Genomic DNA, 18,096 nt, shown 5'->3' on the forward strand with positions numbered 1-18,096 from the left:
GCATGAGCAGCCCGCCAGGTCTGTACTAGTACAGACCAGTTGTGATTCATCTGGGTGTGACATCTTGCCAGAGAGGTGGGAAACAGTTTGCACCACTTGGAAGGGGCTCGGAAGATTGGAAACTGGTGCCGGGCACGAATCAGATTTTTAGCATTGCACACTAATTTCCCGTCTTGCGGCACTGTTCACTAGGCACAGCGATGTGCTAAAATCAGCCCCACATTTTTAAACCCCCAGGGCAAACATGGCATAATAAATAAACTTTATTTTTAAACTCACAAAAACACTTGCTGCTGAAGTTGTTTAAATTGAGACCCAATGGGGTAAGAAAATACACACACCTCACATACAGGTGGCACTGCTGCCTCACAGCTCCAGGAACTTGGGTTTGATTCCGGGCTTGGGTCGCTTCTGAGTGGAGTTTGAACATTTTCCCCGTGTCTGCATGGTTTCCTCCGGGTGGTCCAGTTTCCTCCCACAGTCCAAAGATGTGCAGATTAGGTTGCTAAAATTGCCTCTAGGTATACCAAGATGCATAGGTTAGAGGAATTAGCAGGGGTAAATATGTGGAGTTACAGGGATAGGGCCTGGGTCAGATTGTTGTTAATGCAGACTTGATGGGCTGAATGGCCTCCTTCTGCACTGTTGGGTTCCTTTCTTTCTAAAACATGTTGATCAAGCACAGTAAGAAAATACTGTGGAAAATACAAATTGTGTCCGTGACACAGATTTTTATTTATCTTTATTTTAAATGACTGCAGCAGTCAGAAGATCAGCAATTGTTTAATTATTTTAAATTCTCTTACAGAAATGGCAGGTGCATATTGAACGACAACCTCTGCGGTTTTATGACAGAGAACTGCTGCCTCATCTGGTATTTGTTACCAAGCGATTAGCTGAGTTTGTGGGTATGAAATGTTGCATTTTTCTTTTCCCCACTCCCATATATTGTATGGTATCTCTGTGTTTCTGTTTCGCACTGTTTTGATATTTTTGACACAATTTACTACATTCATTAGAGGTTATTTTTGCTGTATTTCAGATTGCTCTCCTACTGATTTAGTGCTGGTACCAAATGTTACCATGGCAATGAACTGTGTTGTAAGAAGTCAGGATCTGAAGCAGGGTGACACAGTATTCATGCTAAATGTGACCTATGGTACGTACACTGTTGCGTTAATTAAATTCCAGCTGACAATATCTCATTAAAAACAAACCGTTTTTGTCATCCACTGACCCCAAAATTCTTTGGAGTGTTCAGTGGTTCTCCTGTTGTAATTTTGGCAGAAGACCATGAGAACTGCAACCTCTCCACCCCTGCTCCCTCTGAGGAAAACAGCACAAGTCTTTTGGTTGAAACAGAAAAAGAAAATGCTGGAAAATCTCAACAGGTCTGACAGCATCTGTGGAGAGAGAATAGAGCTAACTTTTCAATTCTGGAGGACCCTTTGTCAGTTTGTACGGCCAGTCCAAAGATGTGCGGGTTAGGTTGATTGGCCATGCTAAAATTGCCCCTTAGTGTCCTGCAATGCTTAGGTTAGAGGGAATAGTGAGTAAAATACGTAGGGATATGGTGGTAGGGCCTGGGTGGGATTGTGGTCGGTACAGACTTGATGGGCAAAATGGCCTCTTTCTGTACTGTAGGGTTTCTATAGTTTCTATTTGTACTGGCCCTGCCAGTGTCTGGGAAATTTCTGATTGAATTTGTAAAGCTATTTGTGAGAGTCACTGCTGAGATTCAGGTCAAACGAGCAGCCCAGACTCCCAAAAAAAGCTTAGAAACATGGAAAATAGGAAGAGGAGGAGGCCATTTGACCCTTTGAGCCTTCTCTGCCATTCATTGCCCACATTTGGCCCATATCCCTCAATACCCATCTTACCCATGTAACTGTCTAAACGCTTTTTGAGAAACAAAACTGTATCCGCCTCTACTACTACATCTGGCAGCTTGTTCCAGACACTCACCACCCTCTGAGTGAAAAAATTGCCCCTCTGGACCCTTTTGTATCTCTCCCCTCTCACCTTAAACCTATGCCCTCTAGTTTTAGACTCCCCCACCTTTGGGAAAAGATGTTGGCTATCTAGCTGATCTGTGCCCCTCATTATTTTATAGACCTCTATAAGATCACCCCTCAGCCTCCTACACTAGAGGGACAATTCTTTTCACTCAGAGGGTGGTGAGTGTCTGGAACAAGCTTCCAGATGTAGTAGTAGAGGCGGATACAATTTTGTCTTTCAAAAAGCGTTTAGACAGTTACATGGGTAAGATGGGTATCAAGGAATATGATCATGAACCTGGACCAGCCAGAGCTATTTTCTTCCCAATAATTTTCTTTACCCTCTTATAGAAAGGATATTATTAAACTAGAAAGCGTGCAGAAGAGATTGACAAGAATGCTACTGGGACTTGATGGTTTGAGTTATAAGGAAAGGCTGAGTAGACTGGGACTTTTTTCTCTGGAGCGTAGGAGGCTGAGGGGTGATCTTATAGAGGTCTATAAAATAATGAGGGGCACAGATCAGCTAGATAGTCAATATCTTTTTCCAAAGGCAGGGGAGTCTAAAACTAGAGGGCATAGGTTTATGGTGAGAGGGGAGAGATACAAAAGTGTCCAGAGGGGCAATTTTTTCATTCAGAGTGTGGTGACTGTCTGGAACAAGCTGCCAGAGGTAGTAGTAGAGGCAGGTACAATTTTGTCTTTCAAAAAGCGTTTAGACAGTTACATGGGTAAGATGGGTATCAAGGGATATGGGCCAAATGCGGGCAATTGGGACTAGTTTAGGGATTTTAAAAAAGAAAGCATAGATAAGTTGGGTCGTAGGACCTGTTTCCATGTTTTAAACCTCTATGACTCTCATATCCAGTTTTGACATTTCTCAGTTGGGATATCACACTCTTGAAGCACCACAAATGATTCAAGAGACTCCAGGATTAATATCAAAATGTTGAGGACTGAATCATAAAGTCCTTAGTTGTATTCTGAATAGAAAACAGATGCTCCAATTAACTGTAAATTTTATTTGTATTTGTTTTCCAAATTCAGTCTAACAACTCATTTAACAATCCAATAAGTTTTAATTTGTGTGATATTATACATTATGGTACTGAAAATTAACTATTACAAGTGTGGACTCTTATTCCTTTTGATTTTAATTAGCAGAGATTTTAAAACTCTGAATAAAAATGTTACTTTTTCTTTCTTTTTCTCTCTCTCTTAATCCAGATGCCTTCCGTACTTGGTTTGATATTGAATTTACCACTCAAATCAATATTTTCTTCTCAGTCCTGGTGCTTTAATTTCACAATCCTTCAATTTGATTGTTTTGTCCAGTTCACTCAGGTCCCAGATGCCCAGTTTCTCTGCTACAAAATTATCAGCCCTGATTTCAGAAACTTGCGGTACAAAGTATCACTGTGTGATTAAACAGGCAGGCTGAAGTCTTAACTAACAATGAGTGTCATTTGTTGCTCTTTTACTGCAAATTATGACTCATTTTCATTCTTCTAAGTACTTTGCCAATTTTTTGGGCTCCTTAGGTGCTGTGAAAAAGCTTCTTAAACATGTTTGTGAAAACCGAGGAGCAACACTGCAGGAAGAAAGTTTGGAATTTCCGCTACTTGGACCGAGTCAGGTGCTGTTCTCAGGGCAACTTTACACAGGCAATATTTCAAGTCCTGTTCTTTCTGCATTCCCAAGATGTGCTGAACTCAAGAGACAAAAGTTGGAAAGAAAGATTCATATTTATATAGTGCCTTTCACTAAAACAGATTGTCCCAATGTGCTTTATAGCCAATTAAGTATTTCTGAAGTGTAGTCATGGTTGTATTTAAGAAACAGGGAAAGCAATTTGTGCACAGCAAACTTCCACAAGCAGTAATATGATAATATTCACTTAATCTATTTTGATGATGTTGGTTGAAGAATTAATATTGACCCATGCTAACTCCCCTAATTTTTTACATCACTTAAATGGCCAGACAAGGGCCTCAATTTAAGGTCTTATCCCTTTGGGTTGATTTGTCAGATACCAGGTTTGGTCCCGTTCTATTGCTTTTTGGTTTTGGTATGCTTTGATTTAAATTGGTATGATTTATTATTATTGTCACATGTAAGGTGCTTTGGATAGAATCATAGAATCGACAGTGCAAAACGAGGCCATTTGGCCTATCAAGACTGCACTGACAACAATCCCACCCAGGTCCTATCCCCATAACCCCACATATTTACCATGCTAATCCCCCTGACACTCGGGGCAATTTATCATGGCCAATCAAACTGCCCATCTTTGTCTTATAACATTGAGAATATAACATGGTTAAATGGGACACTGAATATAACATGGTTAGGTGGGGTTTTTTTGACAATTATTTCATGGTCATCAGTAGATTCTTAATTCCAGATTCTTTTTTACTGAATTCAAATTCCACCACCTGCCCTGGAAGGATTTGAATCCGGGTCCTCTATGTGGATTTTAGTAAAGCATTTGACAAGGTCCCTCATGGCAGGCTGGTGCAAAAGGTTAAATCTCACAGGATCAAAGATGAACTAGCTAGATGGGTACAGAATTGGCTTGGCCATAGAAGACAGAGGATAGCGGTGGAAGGGTCTTTTTTGATTGGAGGTCTGTGACTAGTGGTGTTCCGCAGGACTCTGTACTGGGACCTCTGCTGTTTGTGATATATATAAATGATTTGGAAGAAGATGTCTGAGTAGTAAGTTTGTGGACGGCACAAAGATTGCTGGAGTTGCGGATAGAGATGAACATTGTCAGAGAATACAGTAGGATATAGACAGGCTGCAAATTTGCAGTTGGAATTGAATCTAGATAAATGTGAAGTGATGCATTTCAGTAGATCTAATGCAGGGGGAAGCTATACAATAAATGGCAGAACCATCAGGAGTATAGACACACAGAGGGATCTGGGTGTGCAAGTCCACAGATCCTTAAAGGTGCAGCATAGGTAGAAAAGGTGGTGAAGAAGATGTCCACTCTATCCAGGCCTTTCAGTATTCTGTGAGTTTCAATGAGATAACCCTTCTAAACTCAGTTGAGTGTTGTAAACTCAGTACTGACCCAGAGTCCTCAAATGCTCCTCATACGTCAAGCTCTTCATTCCCGGGATCATTCTCATGAACATCCTCTGGACCCACTCCAAGACCAGCACATCTTTCTTTAGGTACGGGGCCCAAAATTTCTCACAATATTCCAAGTGTGGCCTGACCAGAATCTCATAAATCCTCAGCAGTACATCTCTGCTTTTGTATTCTCGTCCTCTCAAAATGAATACTAACATTGAATGTGCCTTCCTAATTACTAACTCAGCCTGCAAGTTAACTGTAGGAGTATCCTGAGCTAGGACTCCCAAGCCCTTTTGCACTTCCGATTTCTGAATTTTCTCCCCATTTAGAAAATAGTCTACATGGTTAACTGGAATGCTGAGATTATAACAAGGTTAAATGGGAAAGAGACTGAGAACATAGCACGGATAATTGGTGTATTGGTATACAATGAAAAGTATTGTTTCTTGTGCACAATACCAACAAAGCATACCATTCATCGAGTGCACGGGGGGATAAGAAAGGAGAAGGCGCAGAATGTAGTGTTGCAGTCATAACTAAGGTGTAGAGAAAGATGAACTTAATAAAAGGTAGGTCCACTCAAAGCAGAGAAGAAGCTGTTCTTAAGTCAGTTGGTACATGATCTCAGACTTCTGTATCATTTTCCTGACAGAACAAGGTGGAAGAGCATTCAAATGGCCATTGGATAGACATATGGGTAATATTGGAATAGTTTAGGTTAGAGGGTCATTAGATTGGTTCCACTGGTCGGCGCAACATCAAGGGCCAAAGGGCCTGTACTGCACTATAATGTTCTATGTTGTAGAATGGCTGGGGTGCGTGGGGTCCTTGATTATGCTGGCTGCTTTCCAATGCAGTAGGAAGTGTAGACAGAGTCAATGGATGGGAAGCTGGTTTGTATGATGGACTGGACTATTTTAACAACCCTTTATAGTTTCTTGCTGTCTTGAGCGAGCCATAATCAAGCTGTGATACAGTCAGAAAGAATGCTTTTTCCAACATGCAGTCTAATATTTTTATTGAAATGCATGGCCGATTTGGTGAAGTCCCTTTACATTTTTTGTGTGCCTGCACGTATGCAGTAACCAAAAGGGGCCTATTTCTGCTAACATTCACAAGAAGATTTGGATTCATCCTGCATCATCCTGACTCTATTCTCTATTCTCCCTCCAAATATGCTGTCAGACTTGCTGAGAGTTTCCAGCATTTTCTGTGATGCTCTTCAGTTTCTGCTTGTGTCTGTTTGATGACTGCAGAGTGACTCTCAGGCTCATACCTGAGTGAATGTGGGGGGCGCGGCCTTTGTCCCACTGCTCCAAGGAGCAGATAAGGGCCAAGATTAAGGATTCAGTCAGCGATCAGGCCGTCTTTTGAGGCTGCCTGACACTGAGGGTCTATATGTTGGGATTGCTTGGAAGACCTGCAGAAGTTTCTTAGTTTAAATGAGAAGATGAATCTTCCCTGTGGACAGAGTCAAAGACAGAGGTGTTGTAGTTTTGAGGGGCAATATTATTCAGCTTGGTAATTCATGACAGTGATACGTTAACAACACCCTTGCTAACAGTGTCTAACTTCACCCGTGCCCATTCTATGCATCTACAATTTCATAATCTTGCATGGTCTACCGCTAGGTAATGTTTGCCCAGGATGCACAGCAGAAGTGGAGGCAGCCTGCTGCTTTCTGATGCCTGTGGGTGTCCCCTGGCAGGCCTGGAACTGGAGGGACCTGACTGACTTTTGGGTATCACTGATATTGCCGCATCTCCCAGTTCTACCTCTGAGATGCACTAGTCTCAGGAAGGGAGGATTCAGAAGGGCTAGAGACTGCCAGAGTCTATGTGATGGAAGGCCCTGGGATGGGATCCAGCACTCTCTGCTCTCTCTCTCTCTCATGAACCTCTGGGTTACACCATGAGACAGAGGAGTTGCTGGAGTGAGCTCCACAAGCCTCTGTGTCATCTGGCACTGCCAGTCAGGAGACCCGCCATTGTCTGCATTATCGAAGCCCTTAGCAACGACAATCTGTGTGTGGACCAAGTTCTGGAGTCCCTCAGCAATAGCCTTCTGTGATTGGGACATGCTCTTGAGGCCCTCAGCCACGATCCTCAGACACTGATCCATGCCTTTAACTCCACCACTCGTGACTTGAACATCCTGTTCCAAGCTCTCTACTGAGGTCTCCGCCCTTGCAGTGTTGGATGGTGCTGTGCAATGCCAGAAATATCTCCCATGGCTGAAGGCTTTGGGGCTCTTCCAATTCGCCTTGCTGACAACCCCTTCTGCCTTTGCCTTTTGCATTTCCAGCAAATCAGGGTGGAACTCGTGCAAAAGCACAGCATCTGGCCAGGGGACTGCTTGTCCTGGGATCCAGCAGACCTTCAAATGCCCTATCTCTTGTCTCCATCTGATGTGCATCAGCATCTGTGTGGTGTTCACCAGATAGTGACCCAGAAGCCTGTCTGCTAAGATCACCCACAGAGATTCTTGTCGCTACAGTGGTGGGTGGAGTGGATGACAGATGTGATGCCTCTTCCATGTATTCCTTGATGATCGCCTCCAAGATGCAAGGAAGTCTGTGCCTCTGGATGGCCAGCTTCATCAGATGGTGATCCTGCAAGGCAAAATAAATGGTTTCAGTGAATTGGAAGGACAAGGGTCTAAGCACTTAAACTCACTTGAGATAGTTCATCTGGATGAAGGTCCACCTCACTGTTGAGTACGGCTCATTCCTATCCCTCCCCTGCAAGCTGCATCGCTCTTTCTTTCTAGGGGTGAGGATTCCAAATTCGGGCATCTCCCCACCCTTATTTTCCCTCTCTCTTATTTTCATCTGCGGGAACACATGGAGGACATTGTGAGGTGGACACCTGACTTGTTGAGGGTCTATAGCTAGTGGCATATGTGGACACTGTGCCTGGGCAGAAAAGAATTGTGATTAGGAGTATGGGGGTGGGGACTTAGGAAAATGCTGGGAGGTCAGGTGATGGGCAGCTGCAAAGTAGCAGCAAGTCAATTAAGGGTGACATTCTAGAGATGAGAGACGGGACTGATACTGGAGGCGTGAGGGTGGGGGGAGGGTACAGGTGGTCACTCACCCTTGCAGCAAGTAGAAGGTCATTCATCTTCTTGTGGCATTGGGCCCCCATCCTCCTGGTCATGCTGCTAGCACTGACAACAGCTACCGCCCAGGCAAGATCAGTGAAACTCAGAGGCCTCCTTTCAACACGTGGGTAAATCGTTGCCCACCTCTCTAATATGGCACACAGCAGTCTGGTAAGGGCAGTCTCCGAGAACCTGGTTATAGGTCCATCCTCCCTTAACTGGGAGTGACAGTTGAGGAACCGTTTAAATTCAGTTCCCCCTTGATCACAACACTCAATAGAACCCGAGGTCAGGCGAATGAGCCACCTGACGAGTCACTCGCGGTGTGTTTCACATGGGGGTTTGCCTTTTGAAGAAGTGGTTGAAGATCATGAACCTGTACCTGCATGAATCGTGCCAATTGTTGCACCCAGAATGACATTTGGATGGAATCTTCCTGTCCCATCCCCCATAAGAATCATAGCGGAAAGGGACAGGACCATGCAATGATCCATTGATCTCCAGTGGGATTTTCCAGTCTGGGATGAGCGTGACCGGAAAATCCTGCCCTGTGTCATATTTTGGGAAAGTTCCACCCAGCGTCTCTAGAAATGTCTTCCCATCCTATCCTGTGCACTTTAACTTTGGGAATGCTGCAAAGATCTATTCTTGGTGCCTCCTCTTTCTCATCAAAAAACTGTTGATGGCAACATCTGTGGAAACTTGGTAAACATCCATATGTACATCAATGCCACTTAGCTCTATTATTTTTGATCCTTTCACAATTTTTATGTTGTCGTATTATTGTTTGACATTGAATCTTCTTGCAAAGACCAAGGCTATTATCTTGAGCCATACCACAAACTTTGCACCCTCATAACTATCAACATCCCTCTCCTTAGTAACTGTCTCATGCTGAAGCAGACTTTCCACATCCTTTGCCCTGTTGAGCCCAGGTTGAATGACTGATGTCATATCCTGTTCATCAGCTAACTTGCCTCTCTCTGGTTCATCCATACCACTACGTCCTTTACACTATTTATTTATCACTACAACATTGGAGGCATGACTCAGCTGCCTTTAGAAATTTTCTCCCCATACAAAATCGGTTTCTCCATCACTTTTCCCTTCTTTTAGGAACAGCCTTAAAACTCATAGCCAGAATTTTATGCTCACAAACCCCCAGGAATTCTCTCCCCACCTTGCTTTGGGACCCCTTCCACTCACCTGTTGTCCAATCCCCGATACTTAGTTCCAGGCATATTCCAGAATCAAAGGATATTGGGGGAGGTGGGGGGGGGATATCAAGCTATTGAGTTGGATGATCAGTCATGATCATAATGAATGAAGGAGCAGGCTCAAAGGGCCAAATGGCCGCCACCTGCTCCTATTTTCTATGTTTCTAACTCTGTGCAGTGCCTCTTCTAACCACTGCAGAGATCCTGGCCAATCAGATTGGGATGAGTGAAAGTGTGTAATATGGCATCTGAGCTGCTGGATGGGGATGTGTTTCCTGGCATCCTGAAAATTCAGGATCAGTAGGCTGTTGTTGAGAAACAATTTCTGCACTGGAGTGCAACTAAGAATACAGCAAAATAAGAACAGTATTCCAAACCACTTTGATTGACAATAACTAGGCTTAAATTTATCTCTCCAATACACACGGAGTTGAAATGTTACAGAAATAGGAGAAGATTTTGCGTAGGTGAACAAAGACATTCAATCTGTCCTCGAGCATATAAGAACATAAGAAATAGGAGCAGGAGTAGGCCATCTAGCCCCTCGAGCCTGCCCCGCCATTCAATAAGATCATGGCTGATCTGTCGTGGCTCAGTTCAGCCATGATCTTACTAGTGGCAGGATTCAACATCAGTAGAATATAGTGGTTGGGGTCGACGACAATCAAATCTACAACCTGTATTCACTGTCACCGAGCCCAAGCACAATCTTTTTCCAGGGCTTCATCAGATACTGAACTCTCACTTCAGATAATGCAACTCATTCATGCTACAATGCCCTGGTGTACCAGAGTGCTCTTGAAACCCCCTCATGCTCTAAGTTACATCCTTCACCCCTCCCCCTCCCACATCTCATTCCTTTGGGTGTGACTCCTACCTCCAATATTGAAGGAATAGAAGTCCTTTGAAAGCACTCATCCAGATAAATGCCCTCTATCACGCCCCAAATGTTGACTTGCCAGAAATAATGGTCGCGATTCTCCCATCGCAACCTGTAACATTTCTGGCAGGTGGGGGTGTGAGATGCACCGGGAATGCATGCGCATCTCCCAGAGCCGGCGAACAGTCACCTGTCAGACCATGCTGGAAACCAGTGTATTTTAAATATGCTTAGCAGGTCATTATCGGGAACTTTCAGATCCCGATCGAATCTCCCACCCCGTCAGGGGTACTTCATTCTGGCGGGGTTCAGACAAGCTTCCCACATTCAGGGAACTAGTAAGAGAACCTGCTGGAAAGAAGGGGGTGGCAATTGGGGCATCCCAGTGGGCCAGGGAGTGGTGCCCCCTGGGCATGAGCACCCTGGCAATGCCAGCCTGTGCCCCCTGGCATTGCCCAAGGGGCAAAGTGCCTATGCCCAGGGGGTACCTTAGCACTGCCCACCTGGCATTGGGCAGTGCCAAGAGGGCAGGTCCTACTGTGAGCAGGGCCTAGGAGCAGTCAGTGGGGAGGAGAGTCCCATTGCCACTCTGCAGACAGGATCAGTCTGGGCTGGAGGGAGGGCAGTGATTGGGTTGGCGGGGGGGGGTGGGGGAGGGGCTGCTTCCTGAGGAGGGGGGTGTCTGACCTTGAAGGGGGTCAGCGGGGGCAGGTGGGGTGTCTGCCTTGGGGGGAGGATTGCCATGGCTGGGGGAGGTGAGCTGTGGATCAGGGTGCTCCAAGATGGGGTCAGGGCTGGCCCAGGAATTGCTCTGGGGGCTGCGATCAGGCCATGCCAGGGGGCTGGAGGGGCAGTACTGCGAGGGCTCTGGGCTGGCCAGCAAACTGGGAGCCTGAGAGATTGGGGCCACTGCGCATGTACAGAGTTCCAGAACTGTCAGATTCTGGTGTGAATAGGCCCCACCCTACTGGGTTTTTAATGATATTCACAATTGGGACCTCTGCAGTGCACAGAGTGCAGAGATTCAGGTGAAGAAGCTGAACTGACTAAATGGTCAGGATTTAGAATAGTTTCCCTCCAATTCAGCACTTTTGGGAGAATTTTAACCAGCCTTTCAGTTTTGCTGTCTGAAAACCGCTCTCAGGATTCCTAGATAATGGATTAACTTACTAGTTTTTTCAAACCGTCACTTGCTGAATCAATGCTCAGTTTAGTAATCACAAAGTCACCTCCAAGAAGTGAAGAGACATGAAATAAAGAAATTTACAATTCTGTAATTTGAACACTCGGAGAAGCAAAATAGGATGTAATTTATAAATCTTTTTTCAGTAGTAGTACAGCATCGTAAAAAAAAATTAAGGAGCAATGCAGTGTAATCTTCCTCCATTTGTGCATGATTTCTTTCCATTCCTGGTCAGTTGTATCCAGAGCCTGCTCCGATTACTGCTTACCAATTCAGTGCAGGGATCCTGAAACAGATATTACCTTCATTTACATATGTCATACCTCATTAACATTTAAGTAGTTTGGATCTATTTCCCTTTAATTAGCTTGGTGTTTTTAGTCTCTTGGCAGAAATTGTTCAACAACATTTGTATTTATATAATGAAATGTGCTAAGGCACTTTCTACAAAGTGTAACACTAAACAATATTAGGAGTTGAATTTGCTCAAAGTAGCATTAAGAGTTGCATTGCCACTTCACTCCTAGTTTCTGACCCAAAAGCTTTCTCAATACTGTCTCACCCAACCTTCTGACTCAGGCCAGGAGAGATCCGAATTGTGCAGCATGTCCCCAGGACCCAGGGTCAGGTGTAGCTCCGTTGCATGTAAGGAGGCGACACTCCATTTTTCTTCCCCCTGCCCCAATCTGCAAAGGACAGATGCCAAAAAGAACTCCTCCTTCCTTACCGTTGAATGATTTTTAAAAAATTGGGGTACCCACTCCCCCCGACTGCCCATACAAGTTCAGTTGACCTTTGGTTATCTATTTAAATATGGTGGGCAGGTTTGGCATTCTTTAGAATGTTCTACACGATATTATTTTAAGGGAAGTTGAAGAACAGCGGAACTTGGGGGTACATATTCAAATGTTTTTGAAGGTGACAGGGAGGGCTCGTTCTTATAGTGATTAAGAAAGCTCGTGGAATAAAAAAAAGAAAAGTATGCTTAATCATTGATTAGCCCTCAGCTGAAGTATTGTGTATGTTTCTGGATGTCCCCTTTAGCAGGGCATTGCTGCGGATTCGCCCATTGGGTCAACTGAGTTTCTGTTCTCTCTGCCATCGTAAATTGGACAGCATTCTTTATTGTTTGCCTCTGGTAAGATTACACAGTTAATCAGATTGAAATGACCAGTGGGGCCAGGACTCACCTTGGTCCCAACTCAGAAAATCGTCAAAGGTGGTAAGATTCCACAGCCTCTCCCAATATAAGAACATAAGAACATAAGAAATAGGAGCAGGAGTAGGCCATCTAGCTCTTTGAGCCTGCTGCGCCATTCAATAAGATCATGGCTGATCTGAAGTGGATCAGTTCCACTTTCCCGCTTTCTCCCCATAACCCTTAATTCCCCTGTCTATCAGAAACCTATCTACCCGTGACTTAAATATATTTAGCGAGGTAGCCTCCACCACTTCAACAGGCAGAGAATTCCAGAGATTCACCTCCCTTTGAGTGAAGAAGTTCCTCTTCAACTCCGATCTAAACTGCACCCCCCCTCCTTATCTTGAAGTTGTGCCCTCTAATCCTGCTATCCTTTCTCAGCGGGAAGAATCTCTCTACTTCTACCCTATCCATCCCTTTCATTACCTTATACGTCTCTATAAGATCCCCCCTCATCCTTCTAAACTCCAACGAGTACAAACCCAGTCTATTTAGTCTCTCTTCATAGTCCAACCCCCTCATCTCTGGTATCAGCCTCCCTCCCTCCAAGGCCAAAATATCCTTGCGCAAGTGCAGCGACCAAAACTGCACACAGTACTCCAGCTGTGGCCTCACCAGTACTCTGTACAGTTGCAGCAAGACCTCCCTACTTTTATATTCTATCTCCCTCGCTATAAAGGCTAGCATTCCATTCGCCTTCTTGATCACCTGCTGCACCTGCAGACTGGGTTTTTGCGACTCGTGCACAAGGATCCCCAGGTCCCTCTGCACCGTAGCATGCTGCAGCTTTTTGCCCTTTAAATAGTAATCCCTCCTACTATTATTTCTGCCAAAGTGGATAACCTCACACTTGCTGACATTATACTCCATCTGCCAGGTCCTCACCCACTTGCTTAACCTATCCACATCCCTATGCAGACTTTCCACACCCTCCACGCAATTTGCTTTACCACTCATCTTCGTGTCATCAGCAAATTTTGTCACCCTACACTCAGCCCCCTCCTCCAGATCATCTGTATAAATGGTAAATAGCTGAGGCGCCAGCACCAATCCCTGCGCCACTCCACTAGTCACCAACTGCCAATCAGAATAGTACCCATTGATACCAACTCTCTGCTTCCTATTAGACAACCAATCCTCTATCCACGCTAACACCTTACCCCCAAATCCGTGCACCCTAACCTTCTGTAGCAACCTTGTCAAATACCTTTTGAAAATCTAAAAACACCACATCCACCGCTTCCCCTCTGTCTACCGCACTAGTCACATCCTCATAGAAATCCAATAAATTCGTCAAACATGACTTCCCTTAACGAATCTGTGCTGCGTCTGCTCTATCAAACCATTCTTTTCTAGGTGCCTCACTATTTCTTCTTTGATGACGGATTCAAGCATTTTTCCAACTACAGACGTTAAACTAACCGGCCTATAATTCCCTGCCTTTTGTCTGCTACCTTTTTTAAACAGCGGTGTAACATTAGCCATTTTCCAATCTTCCGGCACTTCCCCGGAATCCAGCGAATTTTGGTAAATAGTTATTAAGGCATCCACTATCACCTCTGCCATTTCCTTCAGAACCCTGGGATGCAATCCATCCGGTCCTGGGGACTTGTCCACCTTCAGTCCCATTAGTCAAGGGGATTAAGGGTTATGGGGAGAGGGCGGGAATGTGGAACTGAGCCACAACAGATCAGCCACAATCTTATTGAATGGCGGGGCAGGCTCGAGGGGCTAGGTGGCCTACTCCTGCTCCTATTTCTTATGTTCTTATGTTCTTATGTCTATCAAGCACTACCTCTCTAGTGACAGTAATCACATTCAGGCCCTCAACTCCTACATTCTTCTATCTTTAATATCCGGCAAACTATTCGTGTCCTCCTCCGTGAAGACCGAGGCAAAAAACTTATTTAAGGCCTCAGCCATTTCCTCATCTCCCACCGCTAAATCTCCCCTCTCATCCTCTAAGAGTCCAACATTCACTCTAGTCAGCCTCCTCTTCTTTATACATTTGTAAAACCTCTTACTGTCCTTTTTTATATTTAGTGCTAGTTTAGCTTCATAGTCTATCTTTCCTTTCTTTATCAACTTCTTAGTCGTAAGAAGCTATATCTTAATATGCTATATCAAAATCCCTCATAATTTTGAATATTTTTAATTGGTCTTCCCTTAACCTTTTCTATTTCGAGGAAGACAATTGCAGCCTCTCCATTCTCTTCACATAAATGTATCACCTCATATCATCCTAATAAACTTTCCTCCTCTGTACCTTCTCCAACTCTTTCATTGTGAATTAACACAAGATTAACAACACTTTGAAAATATATTTTAGGCAGTTGGATTCTGTAGAAATAATTATTTAGTGGAAATATGACTACTAAATACAGTAATTTTAACTATAGACTTTCAACAGAATGAAACTCCATTGTAATTATCGGAACAGTACTGATATCTAACTAAAATGAACGGTGTATAAGTTAAAATTGGTCCAGGTTAAATAAGTGCTGAAACAGCCCAGAAATTCAGGCAGCTTTTGGCTAGATAAAGTACTTTCAGTGCATCAGAATGATGAGATCTGAGACTGGCTCTCCAGATAGCGGCACCAGAACTTGGGAATTCTGCGTGTCTACTGGTTGATGGAACATAAAGTTGTGGGTCAGAACCTTGGTTGGTTGCCGAAGTTCAGCATGAATGAGGGAGAAGATCAGCAGCAATAGGACGGGTTTGAATTTGGGGAATAGGAATTAGCAATGCGGGCAGGAAGTCATGGAGGCACTGTTGCAGTTCTGGACTCCACACTCAGGGTAAGCTACAAGCCTTCATTGGTGCAGGAAACATTTGGGGCTTGTTTCACGGAATGCTGGTCACAGCGGAGCTGGCTGCCTCAGGGCAACCCTGGCTGGGAAGGGTGACCTCAAACAGGTGTCAGGTTCTTTATTTGTATTTGCAGCAGATTCAGCCTGTTTCAGGGATAAGTATACAATGTCTCATCATTTTCCTTACCCAATAAATTAAACGAAGCATATGCAACCAGAAAAATGCCATGCTTCTTGGCTATCATAGTGGAGTCTTAGTAATCCAAATAGTCCTTGGTAGTTCACACACCAAATTCTATAGCGTTGGCATTTGTAAATGATGATTGAAGCTTTTTTTGATTGAACTTGACAAGCTAAGACTTTGATAGATAGAATATTAGACAATATATTATCTCAAAATTAAAGAAACTAAATACAGCAGGTTTGCTCAGGTTTCTTTTCTGTTCTTTAGATTGTTACAAAAGTAAAGGAGTCTTTACAGCCTGGGACAAAATTGGCTGTGTTTGATCACATTCCCAGCAATGCGCCATTTATCAATCCATTGCCAGAAATCATTGACATCTGTCACAAAAGGTAATGTACAAGAAAATCCAATGGTGTCATGCAGTAATTTCTGTAATTTTGTAATTCATTTATGAGGAGGAATGGGTTGCCAAGTGTGATTTGGTGTATGCCTGGAGGTTGCAACCCATGACGTTCTGCCTCAAACTACCCGAGCCCCACACTCCCTCCATTAGTCCATGCTCCAAGCACTTGAGTTCAAAGAAACTAAAAAGCACATTTTTGAAATGCCTTGTGATGTTTCCTCTGGTTTTCTTGTAGTGGTGTCCAGGATATTAATCTTTAATTCCAGGTGGCTTCAGGGCATCCCTAGAGGATTGGGAACACTGCGGAGGAAGAATTATGAAGCAAAATTATGCATGTTCAAAAACATTTATTGCTTTCTTTATTCTTCCGAGAGACAATTTGTCTTAAGGAGAATAAGATAATGCTTTATAGCATTCAGAGACTGAGATGTTAATTAAAAAAAACCAACATGAACAATGTCCCTTTTTCTTACTTTATGTATTAAACTGCCAACGTAGTTTCATTAAGTGATATCAAAGGAAAGATTTTCACATTTCATTTGCATCATATCAGATTATGCCATTTATAAATGAGCTAAAATTAAATCATAGCCAGCAGTAGCTAAAAGGTTGGTTTTCCTTCATTTTGTTTTTAGTTTCTGTTTTTAAAGTGTCCGAAAATGTTTGATTATATGAAAGGTAAAAATGAAAATTATAAAGGTTAAACTTAGAATCATAGAATCCCAATAGTGCAGAAGGAGGCCATTCAGTCTATCAAAACTGCACCAACACCAATCCTACCAAGGCCCTATTCCCTTGACCCCACTGCTAATCTCCCAGACATGAAGGGACTATTTAACATGACCAGTGAACCTTATTGTTACATCTTTGGTCTGTGAGAGGAAACCGGAACACCTGGAGGAAACCCACGCAGACACAGGAGAATGTGTAAACTCCACACAGAAATGCCCAAGCTGGAATTGAACTTGGGTTCCTGGTGCTAAAGCAGCAGTGCTAACCACTGTGCTACTGTGCCGCCCAACTTAAATTGTTGTTTTCTTCTGCTGAATAATATATTGAAACTGAAATTTAGTTACTGAGTTGTTAGTTTTAACTTATTTACAAATCCCCAGTTTTGCTATCCTAATTTTTTTGCCCTTTGTCAAGGTTCTTGTTTTCAGATATCCTCTCCACTTGCAACCATTAATGTTTGATCAGCCAGAGACAAAATTGAAACCACATTTGATAGGCATTGTTTCTATCCACTGGACTATTAACTGAAAAGGAAGAATGTGAAGGGTTACGGGAAGAAGGCAGGAGAATGGCACTAGGTAAACTGCTAATCTGAAGAACCTGTGCATACATCTTGGGCTGAGTGGCCTTCTTTTGCACTGTAACAATTCTGTGATTTTGTGATCTCATCTCCATTTAACAGAGTGTTCATCTCTCACATTTTTAAACTCCAGAGAATATAGGCCTGATTTACCCATCCTTTCATCATAGGGTGACACTCCCGGTCCAGGAACCATAATTCTGATATGTCTGTGCAATACTACTGTGCCATTCTTCTTCACTTTCCTTATTAAAATAATATTACTAACTAACTTTGTTGTGAATTTATCCATGACTTGGACAATGTTTTTAAATTGGTGAAATCTGTTATATATCTGATAGGGGCACTAAAGTACTTATCGATGGAGCACATGCACTTGGTGTAATGGATCTGAAGGTCAGGCAAGTAAATCCATGCTGCTAATTTTAGCTGATGGTGATCAGAAAGCTGTCGTGTTTCAAGGTGATTTAATCATGTTGGTTTTTTGACTTCCTCAGACTGGCTCAGTCCAACAGCTGTTTGAATTCATGACCTCTGGGTTATCAGTCCAGTAGCACAATTGATATACTACTTTATCCTTAGTAAAATTACAGTGTCATTGAATGAAGTATGTTTAAAGGTGACGGCGAACAACCAGAGACAATGGTCCACGTCAGTATGAATGATTCAGGTAGGAAAGAGGATGTGGGTCTATTTCTGGGATCTAGGAAGGGAATTTAT

The 18,096-nt window shown here is 43.5% G+C and overlaps 1 protein-coding gene across 1 annotated transcript in view; it reads left to right on the plus strand.

Annotated features, from left to right (window-relative positions):
• Positions 1-18,096, plus strand: part of LOC145345181 (uncharacterized) — a 135,093-nt gene that overhangs the window by 59,875 nt on the left and 57,122 nt on the right. Inside the window, exons 5-9 of the mRNA XM_080192905.1 lie at positions 809-908; positions 1,043-1,159; positions 3,539-3,633; positions 15,929-16,050; positions 17,718-17,777. Of these exons, the coding sequence (XP_080049031.1) occupies positions 809-908; positions 1,043-1,159; positions 3,539-3,633; positions 15,929-16,050; positions 17,718-17,777 (494 nt within the window). The remainder of the gene's footprint in view (positions 1-808; positions 909-1,042; positions 1,160-3,538; positions 3,634-15,928; positions 16,051-17,717; positions 17,778-18,096) is intronic.

The sequence above is a fragment of the Carcharhinus amblyrhynchos genome, chromosome 7 (assembly GCF_965287045.1).
Source record: "Carcharhinus amblyrhynchos chromosome 7, sCarAmb.v2.hapA, whole genome shotgun sequence".
In the NCBI taxonomy this organism is placed as follows: domain Eukaryota; kingdom Metazoa; phylum Chordata; class Chondrichthyes; order Carcharhiniformes; family Carcharhinidae; genus Carcharhinus; species Carcharhinus amblyrhynchos.